General features: G+C 40.0%; 1 protein-coding gene across 1 annotated transcript in view; it reads right to left on the bottom strand.

Annotated features, from left to right (window-relative positions):
- CPE (carboxypeptidase E) overlaps nt 1-23,855 on the bottom strand; it is a 97,116-nt gene that overhangs the window by 16,172 nt on the left and 57,089 nt on the right. Inside the window, exons 2-4 of the mRNA XM_065405176.1 lie at nt 4,484-4,680; nt 1,306-1,473; nt 94-211 (exon numbers count right to left, since the gene is read on the bottom strand). Coding sequence (XP_065261248.1) covers nt 94-211; nt 1,306-1,473; nt 4,484-4,680 — 483 coding nt within the window. The remainder of the gene's footprint in view (nt 1-93; nt 212-1,305; nt 1,474-4,483; nt 4,681-23,855) is intronic.

Raw genomic sequence — 23,855 nt, 5'->3', positions numbered from 1 at the left:
GGAAAGTGAATCTTAGTTAGCAGCCATGGAAGGATAGCATGTCTACATCCTATTTGTGTCTTTGGACATATGAAGCTAATGTATAATACACACCACTGCGCGTTTCATCATATGGATAGTTTGCAACAAGGTCTCCTCCATGAAGATTGGCTGAGAGGACAAAGGGAATATCCATAATCCAGTGAATGATACTTTTAGTTTCAGGAGCAAGCTATAACAAAACAGATATTTTCAGCAATTAACCTTGATAGTCCATGTAGTAACATACCCAGCAGTCTAATGCCTTTTAAATACAAGTTACAGGCTTGATTCTGATCACACTTATGGCCCGATCCATCTAAGTCAAAGGGAATTTTTAAACTGTCTTCAAGGCAGTTTATTGACATTAGGCCCTTGCACAGATGTCAATCTGGAGTAGCTCCATTGACTTTGGTGGATTCACATCAAAGGGAAAAGGTGTAAATTAGATCAGAATTAGATCCTATATTTATTGCATCTCAGTGTTTGACTTTACCCTGCTACACATAGCATAGGAAATATTGCAAATATTGTGATAATTTTGAAAACCATGAAAAAATAAATGTTGATTTCAACAACGTCCACTGTACATTCTATGCTGTACAATGGATAGATAGTAAAATTAAACCTGTGCTGAGCTGGTAGCCACTTTTCATCAACAGGTTGTCAAAATTTGTAATCAAAAACTGGCTTTTAGAGCCATAGCCACTTAAGAGTGTACGTCAGTGTACCAGGAGTAGTTCCTGAAACATTCTGCATGTGAAGATCAGAAGTAGACAGAACCCCTCCAGATGTGTTAAACCCATATATATTTAAGAATATGGGTACATAAACAAGAACTGAGTTTCCAGCAGGGAAGATCAATGTATAAGTGAATTCTGGCAGTGTTCTACAGATGGCAATACCAGGACTGTCTGATCGACAAGGGAAATGTAGGAGACAAAGTCAAGGATGACTCCATAATCTCTGGTCTTAAAAAAATTAAGGTTGGAGTTAAGGAGAGTGACTGTGAACTAACAGAATGAACCAAAGAAGACTTGCTACAAAAAAGGAGGAATCCAGTTTATGAAATGTTCAATAGAAGGAAATTAATGGTGCACTAGGTGCTGACAGATTTAAGACCAGAAAATAGATTAGTTTAAGTAACAAAATAATCCAAGTCCAGAACATTGTCTTATTTATTTAAAAACATGGGCTTCTTGATGTAAGAGCCAGCAAGAGAGCTCTCTATGGGAAAGGATGAAACACACTCCAATGATTTGGTGGAAAGTACAGGACATTATTTACCTTAGGATTCTGGTCCACAGCTTTCCTCATGTTTTTCAGTAGGTGATTGTTTGGGCCACCTTCTCTCTCATTAATGTAAACTATTCTATCCAGGTCAGGGAAATTACGGTTCAGGTCTATTCCTTGAGCATTACTTCGGCCAACAAACCAGTCTTTGAATTCACCAGGCTGAAAGGGAAGAGGGAACAGAAAGGGAAAACAAAAGTAATTCAGGCCATCTGTACAGACCAACACATATATATTAATATTATTATTTATTTGTATTACTGTAGCATACAGTGGCCCCAGTCCTAGCCCAGGACCACAATGTACTAGGCACTGTACAAAACAGAACAAAAAGTTCCTACCCCAAAGGGCTTACAATCTAATTATCAGAAAGAGACAACAGATGGATAAAGACGGGGGAATACAAGTAAACGAGACGATATAGGTGACAGGCAGTGGTATTTGCACAATGGCAGCCTAACCATTGTCATGGTTTTTGTAGACATCATTGCAAAGGAGAGATTTGATGAAGGAGTTAAAGGTAGTTTTGTGGATATTTAAGGGAACCACCTTCCAGATGTGAGGGGCAGCATGGAAGAAGGCATGAAAGTGCTCATGATGGTGGAGTCAGCATCATCGGCAAATCAGAAAGCAGCAACAGGTGGATAGTGAAAGAGAGATGATAGATAGGGTGGGATTGACTATGAAGTGTCTGGAAAGTGAATACTAGCAACTTATATTTGATGTGACAGGGAAGGGAGAGGCCAGTGGAGAGATTCAAAAAGAGGGGTGACATGGGCTAGGAAAATGATCTAAGGAGCAGCATTCTGAATGGATATGAGCAGGGCAAGATTGCATTTGCCAAGGCCAGAGAGCTCCGGCTGTTGCAGTAACTGAGACACAAGATGATGACAGCTTGGATGAGAGCTTTAGCTGTATGATGGACAGGGAAGGCTGTATCTTCAAGATGTTATGCAGAAAGAATCAGCACAAACCTAAAATAAATTTGCACTCTGGACCAAAGCCTTTAATCGTCACTTACTAAGGCAAAATTCCCACTGAAGTCAACAGTGTTTTATGTGAGTTTGCACTGTGTGAGGACTTCGGGATTTGGCCCTAGAGTTGGATTATTGCAGATCTGTGAGTGTTAGTAGCTTAAAGCTGAGGTTAAAGGCAAATTATCTTAGGAAGGGCAGCCTTGCATGGCAGAAAGTTCAGATTTGTATTATCATGCTTCAGGTCACATTATTTCTAAAAGATCAAATACTGAAGTTCTTATGCAGACAAACTCCTATGAAAGTCAATGTTCCTCATCCAGAGGAGAACTGTAGCTGTTCAGAATGTCTCAGGGATCAGGAACAATGTGAGTTTTGCATTAGCAAGAACTTCCAGATTTGGCTATGATGCTTTCAATTTGCATTAAAAAACCATATCTGTTCCCTGAAGCCGACCAGTGACAGCATGTACTCTCTGATGATTATTTGTATTCTCTCTCATTATGACTTTAGCTAATGGAAAATTCAGGCAAAGATATCGTTTTGGTTTAATTTGTGGGGTGTATCAAACCTGCCATAAATCTCTGTGTACTGTAGCACTATACAAATAAAATTCAAGTAACACTAAAAGCAATACATGTAAAGACCAGTTTCTTTCTGAAGGCAGGAACGAGGTTCTTTCCCATTTTAAATCAAAGTTTTACAAAAAGTGATTTAACATGAGTAGGACATACGGCCACCAGCTGTTAATTTATGGGAAATATAGCTTCCACTTTGCTGCCACTAGAGGGAGTGCTACTACTGAACATTTTTTAGAAATAGTGATGGTAGCTGATTCAAACACGACTGTTTCATTTCCATGAGTTTAACAATATTTTAAGACACAGAATCTTGCTTATTTAATAATATATAAGCGTTCATGTGGTAAGTTTCAAAATTACTATAGTAGGAAGCTTTACAATTTAATGTACTCAAAGTCTAATAAAAATATATTTTGTAGTGACCTAAACTATAGCTATTTGATATTTTATATTATAAATCATAATAATGATCACGTCTTTATTAAAGGTGGAATTATAGTTCTGAGTAGTGACCATACACTAAAGCCCCAATCCTGAAAACACTTCTGCAGATATTTAACTTTAAGCAGGTCAGTAGTCCCATTCATTTCAATGGGTATATTCATTGGAGTAAAATTACAAGTGTGCATAAGTGCAGAACGGGTGGATGAAACATCCATGAGTAATCCATTAATACAATTTTAGATCTGCATGATAAGATCACAATTTTCTTGACTGTATTCATTATCCTAAATTTGCTGAATAATTCTTGGTCAGTAGTTGGTTTAGAAGAAGCTTGTTCAGAGTCTTTGATATTTGAAATTAAAGCAGTTTTATGAGACATATAGGTCACATAATATGTTTCTGTTCCCTGATTGGATGGATGTAATTCTTAGAATCAGGTTTCCAGTGAGAATACTCTTAATCAGGGCTGGCTCCAGCCTTTTTGCCGCCCCAAGCGGCGAAGAAAAAAAAAAAAAAAAAAACCCCGATTGAGCTGCCGCCAAAGTGCCGCGGAAGAGGAAAAGAGGGAGTGAAGGACTTGCCGCTGAATTGCTGCTGAAGACTGAAGCGGAGCAATTGGGCTGCCCCCGAAGTGCCGCTGAAGAGGAAGGACCCGCCTCCGAATTACCACCGCAGACCCAGAAGTGCCGCCCCAACAACGGACGGAGTGCCGCCCCTTTCTATTAGCTGCCCCAGGCACCTGCTTCCTTCACTGGTGCCTGGAGCTGGCCCTGCTCTTAATTATTACTTAAACTTACCCTTCCACCAATATTTTGCAATATTCCATTAAAATTTGCTGTTTGGGGGGAAAACATTCTGGTCAGTGAACTTATTGGATAGAATATTTATGAAATGTGACAACAGACAGGTCATGAATACAGTGAATTAGTTAAAATAAAATGAATATTTGGAGACTATTTTTTGCAGTATTTGCCTAGCTGTATCATATACCTTATTAAAGAGGACAGTTACAATGTATTTTACTATTAAAAATAGTGTTTAAGCTGGACTAGTCAAAAGTCATGCAGTGAAAATTCATATATTTCTGAGCTTGTTATATTAGTGGTGTTTTTCACTGAGTCTGAGGTAGATACAGATAGTGATTACAATTCTTATATACGTTGGCTTACAAACCTGGGATGCTGCCTTCTCAAACCCATCTGGATTAAAGGATGGCATGATATGGATGCGTGTGCTGTGGATCAAGTTGATAATTGTCTCGTTTCCCTTCTGGTATTCATTACATAGGTACTGAGCTAAGAAAATAAGCAGCTCCCTTCCAACGGCTTCATTCCCGTGCATATTCCCGATATATTTAAATTCAGGCTCCCCTGCAACACAAAGAAGAAACATCCCTTAGACAGATGCAAAGAATATTCACCAAAGCCCATGGAGAAAGTGTGGATCAGGTCCATATTACAGCTGTTTCTAACACTATTATTATAGTTCTATGTTCCCATCCTTTGTTCCTGAAGATCTAAGAGAAAGAGATTGAAAATTTCCTTCAGGACAGTGAATTTAGATTTTCAAAACAATCCAGCTAATTAAATAAAGTAATCCTTATTTAGGAGTTGAGAAAAGACACCAAATTCTGATCCAGTATACCAGTGTAAATGCACCATTAATATTAATGGTGTGTCTCTGCATTTACATTGCATAACTGGTCAAATCCAAATGTAGCCCATACATTTATTGTTTATAAAGAATAAATTCACTTTTCAAGAAAGGAAAAGTGTTGCTAAATTAATCTTTTAATTGTTAATGTCATTTTAGGGCTAGGTTAAAACACCCACTACTTGCAAATATTTTAAACTGGAATGATATTTTTTATAACACTCCCAATGAATAGCTACTGCTCCTAGTGGTCTGAAAGTCCTATTTAACAACTGTCTGGGACTTTCTCTTCAGATTTATACACTTGGTGCAGTACCTTGATGAGTAGAATGTGTGTTTTTTCCTTAATTAAATAAAAACTCCAATCTTCCCAAATTATGCATATTGGTCATTATCATTGCAGCTCTAGATACAAGAGGAATGTGCAGGAGAGAGTTTGTGGTCCCTAGAGGCATGAAGAATGTATATGTATTTATTATTTTTAAGATAATATCTTGGGCCCTGATCCTGCAAACATTCAGGCATGTGTTTAACTTTAAACACGTGAGAATTCTAACTGAAATCAAGGGGACTCTCGTGCTAAAGGTATGCATATTCCTAAGTGTTTGCAGGATTGGGGGTTTAATTTTCTTTTGATCTGTGTTCATCTTTAGATATGAATATTTAATTTTTTATTCCATTCTAACTGTTCCCGTTTGATCAAGGAGTCTTTCAATGATATGCTTTGAATATCTAATTTTGAATACTTGATCTGATCTGTATTAACCAGTGTGTCATATGTAAGACATAGGAGGTAATTGTCCCACTCTATTTGGCCCTGGTGAGGCTCCAGCTGGAGTATTGTGTCCAGTGTTGGGGATCAGAAAAGATGTGGACAAACTGGAGAGAATCCAAAGGACAGCAGCAAAAATGATCAAAGGTTTAGAAAAACTTTATCCCTGAACCTGTAGCAATTTTACAGGTTACTACCACTAAACCCAAACGTTCTTGTTAAACCCTCTAAAACCAACTCCTCTTCTTCTCCTCATTGCTTTATCAGTTTTCTATCAATAACATTCCTCTTGACAGTGTCCATTTGGTACTTCAAGCAGAAGAGCGTGAGCGGTAGCACAGTGATATCAGAGGCAATGTAGCCAATCATCACTCACTCACTCCAATGACCCTAACCTTTAATCCTAACCCTGCTGCCTGCCTGGGTCATGTCTCCCCTTAACAATGCCCATTTAGTGCTGCAGGCGGAGGAATCTCTGCCTGTAGCACTAAGTGGGCATGGTTTAGATGAACTAAAACAGTTTTGAGTAGGCAAAGGTAAATGATCTTGCCTAAACCAGGCATAGTGTGGAGGGGGCCACAGTGCAAATCTCTATTCTCTTTCCTACTCCACCTATATAGCAACTGATCTGAAGCAGCCCATTATTCCTGTCCTGAACTCCTTCAAACACCTCAGTCCTGACCTGCAGTTTCATTTGCTGAATCATTTCAAGCAATGGGATTGAAGTATGCTAATGAACTGGAGGGAGAGAGTGATGGCTGGCTGAGTTACCTCTGATGTCACACTGATCCAACCAGCGGACCAGATTCAGTCAGAGGTGGCTCCAGGCACCAGCGCTCCAAGCGCGTGCCTGGGGCGGCAAGCCATGGGGGGCGCCCTGCCGGTCCTGCGAGGGTGGCAGTCAGGCAGCCTTTGGCAGCGTGCCTGCGGGAGGTCCGCCAGTCCCGCGGATTCGGCGGCGGGTACACCAAATCCGTGGGACCAGGGACCTCCCGCAGGCGTGCCGCCGAAAGCCGCCTGCCTGCCATGCTTGGGGCGGCAAAAAAGCTAGAGCCGCCTCTGGATTCAGTGATGAATCCTGATTGCATGCCACCTGAGGCACATTGCGCATATGCTAAGACTTCATTTACCAATGTGTTTTTCTATGTGACATGATAATAAACCAATGTTCGGACCCTTGCAGTTTACTGAATATTACACTTGAGTATTTCAACTGCAGAGCTCATTCACATTAAGCACACGAACATGCAATTTACCTGCCGGAAACAGAATTATTTTCCCTATAATTTCAGGCAGGAAAAGGTAGTGACTTGTCAGTGTTTTAAGGTACCACATGTCTGTCTGTCCAGAAATCCTTTAAGAGCCAATAGAGGTGTCTGCTGCTCCCTTTCTGAATACAGCTACTACAATTATAATCCTTCATAGAACATCATGTTTTTGTGAAAAGACACTGTCAATTCAAATTTGATGTAAAATGTTGATTTTTGTAAAAATTAACTTCCCCCAAACCTAAGACCAGTGTAAGTATTTCCATGTTGTTGATTTTTTAAAAATTTGTAGACAAGTTTTCAATGAAGAATTCCAGTGTTTGCAATCCAAAAACCTAAAAGTGAAACAGACTAAAAACAAACATGAAATTGACTCCATTGATTCCCATGGCTCAGGATCAGAGAAATGCAAGAGTCATTTCAATTAATTTTCAAAAACAGCATCTACATTTGAGCGCTCAGTAATTGGATATCTAATGTTAGACCTCCCTAGATATCTGAAGTTGGGCACTCAAAATTAGAAGCACGCAAAATTAGAGTCAATTTCTGAAAATGTGGCCTAACCTCTCTGTGCCTTAGTTTTACCTATGGATGAAAAGTTCAATATAAATGCTATTATTATTAAAAGATAATCTTATTAACATCATCATCATCTAGTAAGGTCATCACAAAACAGAAGTAGCTTGCCTCAATTTCTGCTTCCAAAGAATTCCTTTTTTTTAGGACTGGCTCTTGATAGTAAAAACTAAATGAAAAGGTGGCAATACACCTCTACCTCGATATAACGCTGTCCTTGGGAGCCAAAAAATCTTACCGTGTTATAGGTGAAACCGCGTTATATCGAACTTGCTTTGATCCGCCGGAGTGCGCAGCCCCCCCCCCCCCCCCCCCCCGGAGCACTGCTTTACCGAGTTATATAAGAATTCGTGTTATATCGGGGTAGAGGTATATTTTTATTGGCAATCCAGTACTCAATTTTTCTAAAATAACTTAATATCTTTGGTAAAGCACAAACTCCTTCAGTTACTCTGGCTTTTAGAAGGCTTTTACATCAATCCTGAACTGACCTCAGAGTACATTAGAGCCTGCGAACTGATTAAGGAAGAAGTGTTTTAAAATGTTAAGCTTTTCAGGTGACAAATTGACAAGCACTGCTACATGTTACTAACCACTTCTAAAGACACTGTCACCTAAGGTCTTGTTCAATTATTTCCTAGAAACACAATGTACGGAACTAATGTTAGATTGTCCAACTAAAGATAATTTATAGAATAACCACTTATTTTCAAATAAGGCTATATCACAAATGCAAGTTTTTAAAAAACAAACAAACACCACATCCAGATAATTCTTTGAATGCCTGTTTAAAGGCAATAATGCTATTGGTTTGGGAAGTTCCTGGAGCTTTAAAGTGTTTGAACTCATAGATGGACAGATACATTTGGCATCTATTAATCAAATAAATTATGAGTCCAGAGGATTCCATTCAGTTACATTTGTTGTAATGTTAAGAGCTAACATGGAAGAAATGTATAATAACTCATGTCATGGAATGGGGGGGGGGAAATCATATGAAGAAAGAGTAACTGCTGAAAGATTAAAGTGGTTTATAAATGGCTTTGCAAATGAGTTGGAAATAACCTTAGAAAGGACAGACTCCTTGTTCTGCTTTCTCATATCCCCCATGGAAAAGCTAGCAATATTTCTTAGGTAATAGGGTTAGTGTTTCTGATTACTTCCATTTGCCTGTCATTTTTAAATATCACAACCTGTAAACTATTCCTGCAGCTACATAATGTTGCAAATCTTGGAGAACTTGCCAAGAGGAAATTCATTACTCTAACTGTATTTGAGGACTTTTTCATGCTCTATGATTTTGTTTGTAGTTCAGAGAGACAGAAATTCTCTGGGGATCAATTAAATGAAAGATTAGGGGGTTATGTAATGGATTTCTCTGGTCCATATGAAAAAAATGAGATTGAAAGAAAGATTTAGAGAAGGAGAAAAAGAGAGGAAATAACTAAATGACTGCAACCTGACTGATCTCTCTCCCTGAGTTGTGTGAAGTCAATGCTAGTATGTTTCACTTAAATTCTGCAATGCAATGTTATTTTCTAAATCATTATATATTAGCAGCCACAGATAATTTTAGGGTGGGATTTTCAAAAAAGCAATGTTAGCCTAACTCCGCTCCCACTGAAATTAACAGGAGTGTTACCATTTAGTTAAGTGAGAGCCAAGTTAGGCCAACATGGAATGATTTTGGAAAAATCCCATCCTTCATACCCTTGTAATTAACCACCAGAAAATAGTCAGAGCAGAAGACAACAGAAACAGAAAATTCATGAAGCCCTTGGCAGATGGCTGCTTTGAAGCAAAGTAACAGATCCATTCTTTTTATCTCATTGAACTCAAGACAGGTCCCAACTCCCATATCTGAATTTGAAAAGTAAATATTAAAATAATCCTACTTTAATATAAAAGTGAAACTATAACTTTGTGTAGCATATTAAACTATGAGATAAACCTAAAGAACAGCTCATCTTGGCATTTATAAGGTAAGAAGCCACCTCAGTACTATTGGATGAATGAACACCCAAAAAGGTCAAAGGGCCTAATTATGCCTGTAAAATGGTGTCTGAAACATTAGCCAAACCGCTTTGGTTTGGAAATGAAGTTCACAAAATTACTTTTCTCAGTGTATTCCCACCTCCTTCACCACTGAACAAAACCAGGAAATGCAGAGGTGCATTGTGCTTCATATTCAAGCTAGTCATCTCCACCATAAAGGGTCTTCATGACTCTGTGCTTTTCTGCCTTACAGCTCTTCTCTAATAACCTGTCACCCACTGCTAAGGGCTTGCCTACACTTGAATGTTATTTAAGATTAAGATAGTGTGTAAATTTAAAGCACAATAGCTATTCCTGAATAACTTTGTTTGTGGACACTCTTCTTCCAGAATAAGAGTGCCTGTAGGAATATAAGGCCACATTAGACCTGAGTAAATTGAGTTTGGATTTTGACATAAGCAATAGGCCAAAAGCATGTGAGCAAAAAGAATGAATTTATGAGAAAGAAGAATTGTTTGTGTCAAACTTGTAGTGACCCTCAGAATATCAGTGTGATCTTATTTTAAGATTTGGGCTAAGCAATAGAAATAAAGAAAACATGGTCAATTGGGCACCAGGTGCAGAAAATTGGTTAGAAATGTGTAGTCCAGCAGCTAGGGGGAAATACTGTCAAATAAGATAAGGAGAAAACCTTGAAGAAAGTAGAGTATAGTCCTAAACTGCTTCAGCTGACTTTAAAGTCCAATTACCAGTAATGACATCGTTTGTTACAGTGTATAAAAAGCAAGATTTTCTAGGGGTTCATCAGAGCTTTTCCTTACCCCTTTGGCATCCCACCATGATGGGAAGGTGTCCCCAGGCCCGATCTGGTTGTGAATATTTGGCCAATGCTTATAATTGTATTGTTGCTAGGGTATAGGATATACAGGTGTATATACTTATATTCATATATTGAAGGTAACCAACACCAAATGGCCTTGGAACTAATAAAAGAATGCTTGTGTGGCAGCTGAGTCATGGTAAACCCTAACATACATATTGGAGAAATTATTTCCAACAGTGCCTCATTCCTATTAACTTAGTCCACTTTCAAACCTATTCCAGAATAACTCCATATGCAGACAAGCCTTTACTATGCTTAGAACAGCCTCCCCCATGATGTGGGCCAAGCATCCTCTCGCTCTGTTTCTAGAATCCCTCCTTAAGACCTATTCTTTCATGAACATTCCAAGGCTGATCTCTCCCTGATGATGTGCCCTCTGGTACTTACACTTCAAGTGTTAATTCAGATTGGTACATCAGATAGACTGTCAGATATTGTGGACAGGGACCACTTACTTTAATGGATGAAAGGATCAAACTATATGTCTATTATGTGTCCACATAAGCCTTGTCGTCACTGCTAAAAAAGGTGTACTTTTTACCTCGGGGTAACTAACACGCATGATCTATCCTGAAATAAACACACAATGCAGACCAGGCACTTCAGTTTTACCATGAGGTAGACTCACCTTGAAGAGAGTAAAGGGCTGTTTACTTTGCAGTTTACCTCATGGTAAAACTGAAGTGCCTGGTCTTCACTGTGTTTTTACCTTAGAGAGATCATGGAAATTATTTCCCCATGAGATACAAGATGTGCCCTTTTCTTAATTTATTTTTTAGCAGTGAAGACAGGGCCATATTGCCTTGTGAACACTTCCGGTGCTATGTAAATGAACAAATAAATAACCATGCTTTCACATTATAATAAATAATTTGAAATAATTTCTAGCTGCATTCATTTACTGAAAAACTTCATCTAAATAGGAAGCAGTATAACTCAATAGCCACAAAGTCCTGGTTTCCTAAAAATTGAGAAATTTAGTAAATGATGGTTAGAATTGTTTATTTTAATTCAAAGCAGATAAATAATGAGTAAAAATTAAATTAAAATTTTAAAAGCAATAAATCTCTCTCTGATGGGTTTGGCCAAGAGACTAGATTAATATTTGTTTTTGTATTGGATTGATCATATTCAAATTCTTCCCAAGTGCTTTAGAAAAAAATTTATAACAATACTTTGCACTCATATTATGCCTTTATCCACCATATCCTTATGATGGCAGGTGTTATTAGCACTACATTAAGGATGAGGATAGTAAGGAAAAGAGAGGTTAAGTGACTTGACCTGGTCAGTGGCAGAACTGGGAACAGAACCCAGCTTTTCTGTCTCCCACTCCGTTGTTCTAACTGCTAAACAAGACTGCCTTCTCTGGAGGTAGATGCTGGTAGTGCAGTGACTGTGTGAGCAAGTGTTCACATATCACCATGAATATTAGCTGTGGAATACAACAGGTGCTGCTCACCTTGTCCTCTCTGTTTATTAATACCAGCAAACTTTTAAATTAATCACACAGTCTGCACAGTGGTTAAGTGTCATTTCAAAGGGATTGGCTGTATTCCTATAGTTTGGCTGGCACACGACGCAAAGATATTTCTTTAATCAGTCAATTTATCATTGCAATGTATCTTTTTTATTACAAGGAAGTTTATACATATGACAGGTTTAGGTGGGTGTATGCAAGATGGTTCATTATCAAGTTCATCTGACAAGCTTTTATCTCTTCAGAAGACTCTAAACTATGAGTGATTTTATTTCAGCTATAGAAATGTCTGACACTATCACTGTGGTTCAAAAGAATTGGATTAACAATTCCATTCCTTATTCCTGGGGTAGATACGTAGGAAATTTAAAACTAAATTGTAGCTCAAATCCTTTTTATAATACACTGCAGCTGTTACCAGTGGGAGACATTCAGAACTTTGGGGTCTATTCGCCTATTGTTGTGCATTAATGACTGATAAGACTAAGAGGATAAATCGCCCTCACTTTGTTCATGAGATAAAACCTTAGCTGAAATAGTCCATTCTGTTCCGATGCAATCTTGTGCGAGAGGCATCAATAAGACAACGGACAAAGAAAAACAGCAAGAAATTAAATGAACTATCTCTACTATTTTTGTAAGTTATTCACTGGAAACAAAGAAAATCGCTACTTACACCAAAATATTTCCTATCCAGGAGGGACCCATGCAAAGGGAAAACATAACCAGGAAGTGATGCAGGCCCAATTTAACATTGCCCTGCAGTTTCTTTGTAGCAGCTAGGCTGGCAAAAAGGGCAGGGACAAACCCAGCTCACGGAATTTCTGCATCACCTCCGCAGCAGCCCCCGGAGCAGTGGGACCAGAGGAGAGAAGGAACATAGTGAGGGAGTAGGGGGCAAAGTCAGGGCATTCTAGGGTTGCCACCCATCCAGTTTTTACCCGGACAGTCTGGTTTTTGGCTTCTGTGTCTGAATGCCATTTAGGGTTACAAGGTGCCCAGTGTTTGGGGACCTGGCAACCCTAATTTATAGCACCCAAACCCAAAGTCCAGGTACTGCAGGGCAGGGAAAAGCGCCATGTCATTAACCCATGCCAGTCCCTGCTCAGCCGAGGCTGCCTTCTACCTGCAGGCATGCTTCTTGGGACAATCCTGTGAGCGACGGGAAGGGAGAGAGGAGTGAGCGACAGGGGTCAGGCCTTTGGGGGAAGAGGTGGAGCAGGGGGCCGGGCCTCAGGGAGCCGGTTACCATCCATTAGAAAGGTGGCATTCTCATACCTCAGTAATTCTGTGCCCCTGTACAGGCCCATAGGCATCACTGCAACAGGGATGAGTTAGGGCAGCCTTCAGGACTGCTTTAGCCTGAGCCTTCCACTGCCACGACTAGTGCTACAGCAGCTACACTGTTATTTATACTCAAGCTAGCTTGATGAGAGCTAGCACAAGTATGTGTCCATGAGCAGGGACTAGAGCAAGCCTTAGAGGAGAGGGATTTGTCACTTCAGGGAAGTGAAACAGCCATCAAATCCTGCAGAGCCTGAGAATCCTTGCTGAAAATAGACTCCAAACCTGAGAATCCAGGGGCATCCCTGCAAATCCTGTTCCTTTCTCCAGATTTCTTCCCCCATTTCCCTGGTTGCTCTCTCAGGAACCACAATGGCATTTTTGCCCACCACTGCAGCAGCCCATTCCTGATCTTCCTTGTCCTTGGGGAGCTAATGCTGATTGGACCTAACAGCAGCTTGCCCTGCAGTTTACATCCCATTTTCAGAGGTGCATGCCGAGTAAAGCAACTGCTCCTCAGCTTTATCCCTGCACCCTCATCCCCATCACACCCAAAGCTCCAGCCTCCAAGTTCTAGTGCAGGGGGATTTCTGCTGACTTTGGCTGCACTTTCTTTGCTGGTTTCAGGGTCTTTCTTACTCCATTGCTTCCCTTGCCCCTGTAGTAGGAGTGTGAGGAATCTGGCCCTCAGAGATAAAAACAGAGCAGCACAGGTAAACCACCTTTGTAAGTGAACTGTAATTAGTGAACAGGGGCTGGACTGACAGCACTGGAATCCTGAAACAAGCCCACAGAACCAGTACAGCACAGGAGGCAGCAAGGGAGGCTTCCTGACACTGCCCCAACAATATGCCTCAGATGCAATCATGGATGGACTCTTACTAGCAGTGACGGCAATTTGTCTCTATGGCAATTCAGTGTGTTTTATTGAAAATAATCTCTATCTTCCTCTCTCCCTCCCTATTGAAACTCTGCATTTCAGCAGCATGATGCATTTTAAGATAGTAATTGTTTCTGGAAATTGCCAATGACTAAGGACTTGTTTACCCAGGGAAATTGACTGTATAGCTCCCCTGGGTAGACACTCTGTTCTGGAATAAAATTTACTTTATTTCAGAATAATTATTCCACTTTCCCCACATAGACAAGCCCTAATTCTCATTAGCTTTTGCTTGAATTTACTGTTATTTGTCAGGAAGTTTGTGAAAGGATTTTTAAAGCGAAAAGCCATCTTTATTTAATCAATTATAGGAAAAGCAAGCTGACAGAGCAAAAGCTGACCAGTAAAAAAAAATCTACCTTTATGAACCACAAATCTTTGATGACTAACAAAGGACACAAATTACATCAGAATATTAGGTTTTATGATTTGATGTGCTTCAGTACACACAGTGACCAAGAAAGATTGAGGGGTAAGTTATCTTCTTGTAACATCCAATATCTTTTGGGGTACTTTGTGATGCTCTCTTAAAAGAGGAGGTCACATAATAAGAGTGGTCTCTTGCACACTTTTCATAGTACCAAGTAATATCATGTAACCACTTCAGAGGATTCGTTCTTCCTGTCTTCACTGTCAGTGGTTATTGCCACATTACAATGCTAGAACATATCTTTTTTTTTTTTTAAGTCCCTACCAATTGCATCTGCAGACCCCTTTTGGTTTAAAAGTGAAGAATCTTCAAAATCAGAACCCTTTGCTTGTGCAAGTTGTCTGACCCTGATTCAGGAGATAAAACCTCAACAGCAGTGCAGGAGTCAAACCTAATGAATTAAGTGAAATCCCTGTGTGACACTACGCCCCCATATTCTTCATAGAGATATTGTTACAATATGATTATGGCGTAACTATGATGTATTTTATACAAGATAGTCATGTGACATATCAGTGATTTACTGAATATGATTATCCTGTTTATATGATGTATCACTTTTGTATCTGAAGTTAGGAATATTGTCTATGTATCTATTACAAATGTGTTTGCATTCTGTCTAGTGGGCATTCCCCAGGTGTAATCAGTTTAGATGGCTGGTTGGGAAGGGCCATCTGGGAGAACAATAGGTCTTAGAAGATGCTAATCTCCCACCGGGGAGCCTTCTTGAGAAAGTTACACACAGCCTCTGTCTCATGATGGCTGCTATAGAGGCATGTCACCAAGTCACCTGGTACTGGACTCCATGATAATACTAGTGTTTTTCCACTGACCAGGTCTGGGAATCAAACTGGGAGAGACAAAGGATTCTTGCCATATGCAAAAACTATTTAAGGCAGGGGAGTGACATCACCGTGGTTGGCTCTTCACTGACTTCCCGCCCAAGAAAGAAGACTGCTGAAAACACCTGAGAAGAAAAAGACTGAACTACGGGAAAAGGGCTGAACCCAGGCTAGAGGGTTGTCTGGCCTGTGAAAGGAATAACTGCAGTTTTAAGCTGTTGCAAGTGCAGCTCTCCTTCAAGAATCTCTGCAATCTGCCTAAAACAACATTTAGGGTGAGAATTTGCTACACATATCCAATTTCTTTAGTATATTTAACCTTAGGTTGCGTGTTTGTTTTATTTGCTAGGTAATCTGTTTTGATCTGTTTGCTATCCCTTATAATCACTTAAAATCTATCTTTTGTAGTTAATAAACTTGTTTTTGTCTTGTCTAAAACCAGTGTGTGTAGAAATCATAACTTGGGGCAGAAAGCTATGTATATTCCTCTCCACGTGGAGGGAGCGGGTGAATTTCATGAGCTTACGCTGTATAGTTCTCTGTGCAGCGCAAGACAGTATAATTTGGGGTTTAACACTCCAGATGGGGTGTGCACCAGAGTAATTGGGCAGTTCCTTAGCAGAGCTGATCTCAGCATCTGTGTGCTGGATGTGTTCCTACCTTTATGTGTGCTGGTAAAGTGCAGTCTGACTCCTGGGGAAGGGCTTGACAGGCTGCATAGCAGTATGGTGTAAAGGGAACCCAGGCTGGTGGGTCAGGCGGGCTCAGTGGTACCCCAGTTCCAAGTGGCACGGGGGCAGGGGAGGGAACCCGTCACACCCTTCTTCTTAAATCAGGTTGTTTGTGATCAATTCCAGCATGTTTTAGCAGCTAATATTCTCACAAGCTTCTGAAGTTACAGATGAATGTTTTATGCTTTCTGAAAACTGAGATTAAAAGCTTTTAGATAATGTGCAGCTTCGATAATAGCTCTAATCATTCTTGAGACAGCAACCACTACAGCAGGCCAGAATTGAAGTGGAAGGAAAAAAGAGGCAAAATGGTAATCAGAATGATATGATTTTATGGTCAAATACTGTATCTTCAAATATCCTGTGTGATACACCATTGCAACATTGGGATTCCCAGCCTCCATACAGTATGGAGCATTTGTTTTTAACCTCTTGGTTAACTTGATATCCTTCCTCAAAGAGTTATTCACCCCTCACATTAGGCAGAAACACAGACCTGGATGGCCAGACCAACATGCAATGCTTCCTGGGCCAATATGTCCCTACTCACATATTTGTTAGGAACCTTTCCTAACAAATATGTGAGTAGGGACATATTGGCCATTTATTTTCCATTTAATAAATGGAAACCCTTTATTAAATGCCCTCCTATGTCCCTGTAAACAATAAGACAGGAAAAGAAATGATAATTTAATGTAAGCCAAATCTAAGGAGAGGAAGCCAGTCTGATGTAAAAGCTAACTTAATCAAGCTTGGTGCGCAAGAGGAAGAAGTGAATCGTATTACAGTCTGTTGACTCAAGAATAATGATATCAGCCTACTGAGCTGGGTAAAATCTTTGCCTCAATAGCAAATGGAAAAAAGGAAAAGAGGCTGTTTCTAGAGGTTTGTTTGTTTGTTTTTCCTCCTCACACAAGGGACTGCCAGACAGAGAATGCCAGATGGACAGTGACCTTGGAACTGGAAGCTGGGACACAGCATTGCAATTGTGAGTCACTATAGGCCATTAATATATATGGATTTCATCTTGCTTAACAAACAGTCTGTAACAGCTTTAGCATCTGCTTAGGGAGACACATCATAGTGACCTGCTAACAGCCAGATTGTTCGCTATACAGGAAAAAATGTCAGGGATTGGTAAATTCCCTCAGGTTTCCCTCACAGAATTTCCATTGGAGTTTGCCTTCAGAGGAGAAATCAGTGGGTTCTAAACTCAGAGAAGGCTGAGTCAGGCATGGGATTACAGTCCAAGTACCCAGGAAAGGACAGCAGAAGTTGCAGTATCCGTCACACCTATGGAGATGTCTACACTGCAACATAAGCCTGTGTTTGAGCCCAGCTCAAGCCTAAACCCCTTGCGTCTACATTGCAATTGTGCTAAGTCTCAGGACCCTGCAGGGCTGGAGAATCCGAGCTCAGTTTAAGCCAGAACCCAGCATCCAAGCCTTATTGCTTTGCAGTGCAGACATAGCCTCACCTGACTCAGGTCTCAAGAGTCAACCACAAATATCCCACAATTCAATGGGACAACTTCCTTAGTCCTCTCTATCCCAACAATCTACTCTACTGAAAACAGAAGCCACCCCCGCTGTTTGCTAATGGCAGCAGCTGAGGTCAGCATTAATCCATTTTCTTCTGATCTCTGATCTGCAAGCACACTGTCAGAGCGCCTCCTAGATTTGCAATGGAGAGTGAACCTATCAAGCCTTTTGCAAAGCAAGCTGCTTCCTGGTAATGTGCAGGGTGGGCAGCAAAGTTTTCCCACAGTGCACCATGGTCCTAGGGTTAAAGCGGCCACATTTCAAGGAGGCAGCACTAGGGACTACGGGATATGGTTACTTTGACTTGGGTCTGTGCACAGCAGTGTGGATGCCATAACCCTAGGTTCAAGCACAGGTTAGAACAGTATTTTAACCCTATGTTAGCACTGTGTAGATCCTCAAACCCGGGGTTCCCTAACACAGGTCAGCTGACTCAAGTCCCACTAACCCCAGTGTATACATTGCAATGTATACATACCCTAAGAGGGTAGTGAATGAACTCCAGGATGAACATCATGAAATTTATAACTAGACAATTGCATGGTGATCTCTGCATGTGACAATCCTGTTTCATGCAATTTGATACAATATAAATCTACATGATTTATACCCCCCAGCTGCAGACAGGCAGAAGGGCTAGTTAAAAATAACAAGGCATATTCTTTACAAAAGGATGACTAATAACCATTTCCTACAGTTATAGCCAGTCTGCCTCCATTAGACTACGCATATCCAAGTACAGGCAACAGCAGGATCAGGAACTGAATCTCTCTTTCCAGCACCATCTGATTTTTTAATTCCGCTAAGAAACATTAAAAGCTACAGCAAATCCAGATTTTGTGGTCTCTTTCATCTTTTTCAAAAGTTTCTATCCCTTTTATGTTGTTAGCAACACATCACAGAGGCTTTTTCTTGCCAATGCATCAAAAAACAAGTCAAGCTGGTGAGAATGAACATTTTCTTTGCCATTATCTAAGGGCACAATCCTGCACCAATAAAATCAAGGAGAGTTTTGCCACTGGACTTCAGTGGCAGCAGGATCAGGCACTTTGGGCTTGATTGGTCTTCTACCTTGCATCTAGTGCAGTCTTTCACACCCATGGCAAGGGAGTGCAGAACACTATGGGCCTGATTCTCCAGTCACACTAGTGTCAATCAGAAGTTCTGAAGTCAATGGGGTTGTGCCAGAGTAAAATCACTGCAAGCAAAAAGGCAATTGTGCCCTACCATTCTGATCTGATAGCGTCTTACACTCATGTTATACAGGTATAAATGACTACACAAGATGCAAGGCAGTGAAAAATCAGAGCCACAGCCCTTTTAATGTGCCTGTGGTGTATATTGTATGCCTGCATACATTAATAAATATTCAGTATTAGAGCTGGTTGGAAAAGCGGGGCAGGGATGTTTCCCACAGATCATTTTGATTTATTGGTGACAAATCAAAACCCAAGCTTTTTTAGCTGAAAACTAATGTAGTCTGGCCGGGAAGCCTGGCCATTGAAGAGAATGGGGCCACAAGGCAGCTGAACTACAGCTCCCATGAAGTACCAGAGTGGCAATTCAAATCAGCATTTTTGGTTTTCAGATGTTTTGGGTTTTTTGACAAAACATCAAAATTATCCAAAGAAAGCAGAAACTTTTCATGAAAAATTTCATTTAATTGAAAACCAAGTTTTCCATTGAAATACAAAAATTTTCCATCAAAACTGACCAGCCCCATTCAATAGAATAAGAATAATACCATTAATTATCCACCTGCTTATTGAACAGCAAATCGGAAATGATTGTTCCCTGGTTAGAGTATTTTCTGCTTCCTCTGCTCTCTAGAGATACACATACCACCCTGTTTTGCCTGAGTCTCAAGTAGACGACAGTATAATTAATTTTTTTATAATTAAAACAGGGACTTGATGAAGTGCAAACATAAGAACATAAGAACATAAGAAAGGCCGTACTGGGTCAGACCAAAGGTCCATCTAGCCCAGTATCTGTCTACCGACAGTGGCCAATGCCAGGTGCCCCAGAGGGAGTGAACCTAACAGGCAATGATCAAGTGATCTCTCTCCTGCCATCCATCTCCATCCTCTGACGAACCAGTAACCAGTGTGACTTATGCAAAACCTGTACAGGAAACAAACATGGGAGCAGATTTTTATTTTAAATTTTTATGATTGGCCTTTGTAAGTTTTGCTATTTTGTCTTTTTTTTTTAAAAAAAAATTGTAGCTCTAAGAAGCAAATGAAAAATGGGAAAGACTGTTAAGATACATAGAAATAGGAGAAGTACTAGGAGCCCTAACTAGGGTGATCAGATAGCAAGTGTGAAAAATCGGGACGGGGGTGGGGGGTAATTGGCACCTATATAAGAAAAAGCCCCAAATATCGGGACTGTCCCTATAAAATCGGGACATCTGGTCACCCTAGCCCTAACTCTTTAATCCGACTTCATTAATCACCTTGCTTCTAAACAACTTTTCCAATTGCACCTTTTGTACACAACAGCAGAAGAGAATTAATAGATATGACGTGTCTCCGGAAACTGTGTGGGTGGAAAATGTCAAACAGCACCAGCAGACAAAGAGAAGTGTAAACTGTAGCTAAAACTTCAATAAACAGATAAGGAGATACAGCATGCAGATGGCCAAATAATCTCTGTAAGCAAAAGTGTAAATTCATCAAAGCTGTATGAACAATTTCTTCACAAAAGGGCCTAATCCTGAGAAAGCCGCAGAAATCCAATCTGGAAGTGACAGCTTAAAGGCCAAACAGATTTACCAAAATACTTCTAAAGCTTTAAAAATACATGTACATGGAACACCTCCCTCCCCCCCCCCCCCCCCACACACACACACAAAGATCACTATCTTTTTGGGTTTGGTTAATACAAAACCAACAAAATGAGCTCCAGACTCTCAGCATGTGGCTGAGAGCACTGTGGAGATGATGTCGTCCAAGCAGCATTGTACTTATGCTAAGACTCATCTTAGGTACTTCTAGAAGGAACCCTGGTACCTTTCATGATGGACTGCCAGGTGAAATCAAAGTGGGCCTTTTTCCCTAGTTGGCTCTGTCTTCATCCTCCTTCTCTCTCACTTCTCATTCTATCTCGTCCCAGCCTCTAGCCTGGACAAAGCACTAGTAAATATAATGGATGAAGTCTTGGTCCTACTGAAATCAATGTCAAAACTCCCATTGACTTCAACGGGGCCAAGATTTCACCCACTATTGGGAACAATCCCACATTAGCAGGGGGAGAATGAGATGATCTAATAGATCATTCTGCCGCTGCTGCTTTTTCAGTCTACTTCTCTGCAGTTTTTTCTTTAACACCCCCATTGCTTGCACTACCCCAGCCAGATGACTCTCTTCCCCATATTTTACTTCTCTCAGACTATAAGGGCAGAGAATGACATGGTTATGGGAGAAGCACTGTCTTCCTAATGTGAGCTGAAGAGAAAGTTTACAGAAATAATTGCTTAGATCAAGTAGGAGGAAAGGTGTGGTGCATGGCTAAATACACATTTGATTAACTGTTTAGCAAAGCCAGTAATTTATAGAACAAAGAAAAATTGTGGAGTAGTGTGAAAACTGAAATCCATCTTTTTTTCAACCCACTGGTCTTAGATACATGTTTATACATTATTGGATTTATGTATTATATACACACATACCCGATGTCCTTCACTCTTCTTCTCAGGAGTTAGGAAGGTCATTCTGAGTTCATGTAAATATGTTTTATACCATGCTGTTCACTAAGTACTCCTTATATAGAAAACAAACACCTAATTTTAAACAAAAGGAGTAGCATTTACAGATATTTAAAATGGCAAGAAAAAGAAAAAAATTGGCACATTTTGAAAACTAAATGCAAACCACATGACTCCAATGGAGAAAGAAATAGAATTCTTTTAGGGAACAACCCAATAATCACTGGTCTTCATTAACCCCCCTATGCCCTCTGATTGAGTGGTTTGTTTTTATTTAATTACACAATGTGAAAGAAAAGCCCTATGTGCCAAGCTATTGTTTCAGTATATGATTAACGTAAAACTGCTGGGATCATTTTATAGAATGTTATAAATCTGGTTCTTGACATATTTTTATTTCTTTTTCCTTTTTTAAAATGCACTTTACTTAAATTTCTCTAATCTTGAACTTAAGTTTTATGACTGAATCTACGATGACTGCCAAAAGCATGTTTCAGTATATTTTATCCTGCTGTCTGCCAAGCCACAAAAGGAAAAGAGAACTTGGGCTCAAAATTAAAAGTAAAATTTAAAAAGCATTCAAATTATAGGAACACAAGAACATGAAGGCTAAGGGGCACAAGATTACCACATTGTCCATTACACGCAGTACTGAATGGAATATCACAAACCTACGAAGGAGAAATCAACATAGATCTTATCTAAACACTGTGTTAGCTCAATAGGCAGTGATACGCACAAGCAACTCAAATCAATTTCAAAAGAAGTAGCACAGCTGTAGCTAAGGGCAAAATTGACTCCTAGGAGCCTTATTCCTTTTCTTATAAACAGGAGGGAGCTGAGTTCTCCAGGAAATACCCTGGACTTTACAACTGTTCTCCTCTTGATCTGCTGGAGCCAGGACTGGCTCCAGGGTTTTTGCCGCCCCAAGCGGCGGAAAAAAAAAAAAAAAAGCCGCGATCGCAATTGCAATCGGCGGCACTCTGGCGGCAGCTCCACCGCGCCGCTTTCTTCTTCGGCGGGAATTCGGCGGCAAGTGCTTCCCTCCAAGAGGGACCCCCCGCCGAATTGCCGCCGAACAGCCCGACATGCCGCCCCTTCCCCTTGGCCGCCCCAAGCACCTGCTTGCTGGGCTGGTGCCTGGAGCTGGCCCTGGCTGGAGCTTAGCATCCTGTACAGTCCATTTTTTTTCTCAGGCTTTTGTGGAGGGGTTGATCTGAGGTTTGGGTTTATCAATAACTGGTCGACATTGATTTCTGCACAAAGGTGGAGAAAAGCAGTTCTCTGTGTTCTATTTTGTATTGTGTGTTGTAGTTGTATATAAATCTAAATAAATATTTCTGCATTCATAGCAGACCCAAAGCCCACTGAATTCAATGGGTTTGCTTGGAATATAGGATTGAGCTCTGTATCCATGCAATGTGTGTGAGGACATTATGACAACTTTAATTCAGGCCTCTTGCATTCTTGTATCTTCTGACTTGTGTGTGTTTAAAACTGAAACCTAAAATTACTTACATTTAATTTATAATTAATATACAGAAATTATACACCAGCTGCTTCAAAACTAAAGCTTAGTTTAATTTTAATTCGTAGTCTCCTCTTAGCTTTTATTTTTCCAAATTAAATAGAATTTTCTTTCTTTCACAATTTGTATTGCAGTTAACATCTACAGCTCAGATGGCTGGAGAACTTACAGAAGTTATTCATTACCACTTCCAGTATGGGAGAGGCAGATCACAATCTATCAACTGTAAAAATGTTTGGCTATTATTAAAATAATTATGTAAAAAACTTCACTGGTTACAAAAAAAAAGAAGAAAAGTTAATATTTGTCCCTCAGCTGGTTGACTCTACCAGAAAAGTCTGAGCATCTGAATCCCATGTTTTTGCTGCTGATGTCTTAGGCAGTTCCTAGTTCCACATTCAAAAAGAGCTGCAATAGCACTGTGAAGTAAAGTACACTTCATTAACTTTCTTTTTGCAATGTTGAATATATTCTCAACTTAACTTCACTAAGCAGTTGTAGCTCTTTTTGAATATGGAAATCGGAACTGCTTATAATGCCAGAAACAGTAGCATAATCATCAAACCTAATAAATGAGATGACACCCAGACTTTAAAAATCAGGTCATTCTGATTACTGGCTTGTTGCAATTTCAGCATGATTTAACAGTCAGAAAGGAAGGTTAAAAACTGGGATTAGAAATTTATAGATGTGCAGCACTGGTTCATCAGAATGTGTTATACTGAGGTCCAATATCTTGCAAACCACCAGGTTGCAAGCAACACACTATATAACATGGAAAAACTGGTATTATCAGCTTTACCTTGGGAGGTATTATTAGTTTCTATGCATGGTAGTTCATGAGATATCAGACCTTAAAGTATTCACTGCTCCCTGCAGCCAGGCAAATATATAGATCATTCACCAGAGAGAA

The sequence above is a fragment of the Emys orbicularis genome, chromosome 5 (assembly GCF_028017835.1).
Source record: "Emys orbicularis isolate rEmyOrb1 chromosome 5, rEmyOrb1.hap1, whole genome shotgun sequence".
NCBI lineage: Eukaryota > Metazoa > Chordata > Testudines > Emydidae > Emys > Emys orbicularis.
This window is presented reverse-complemented; position numbering and strand designations above follow the sequence as displayed.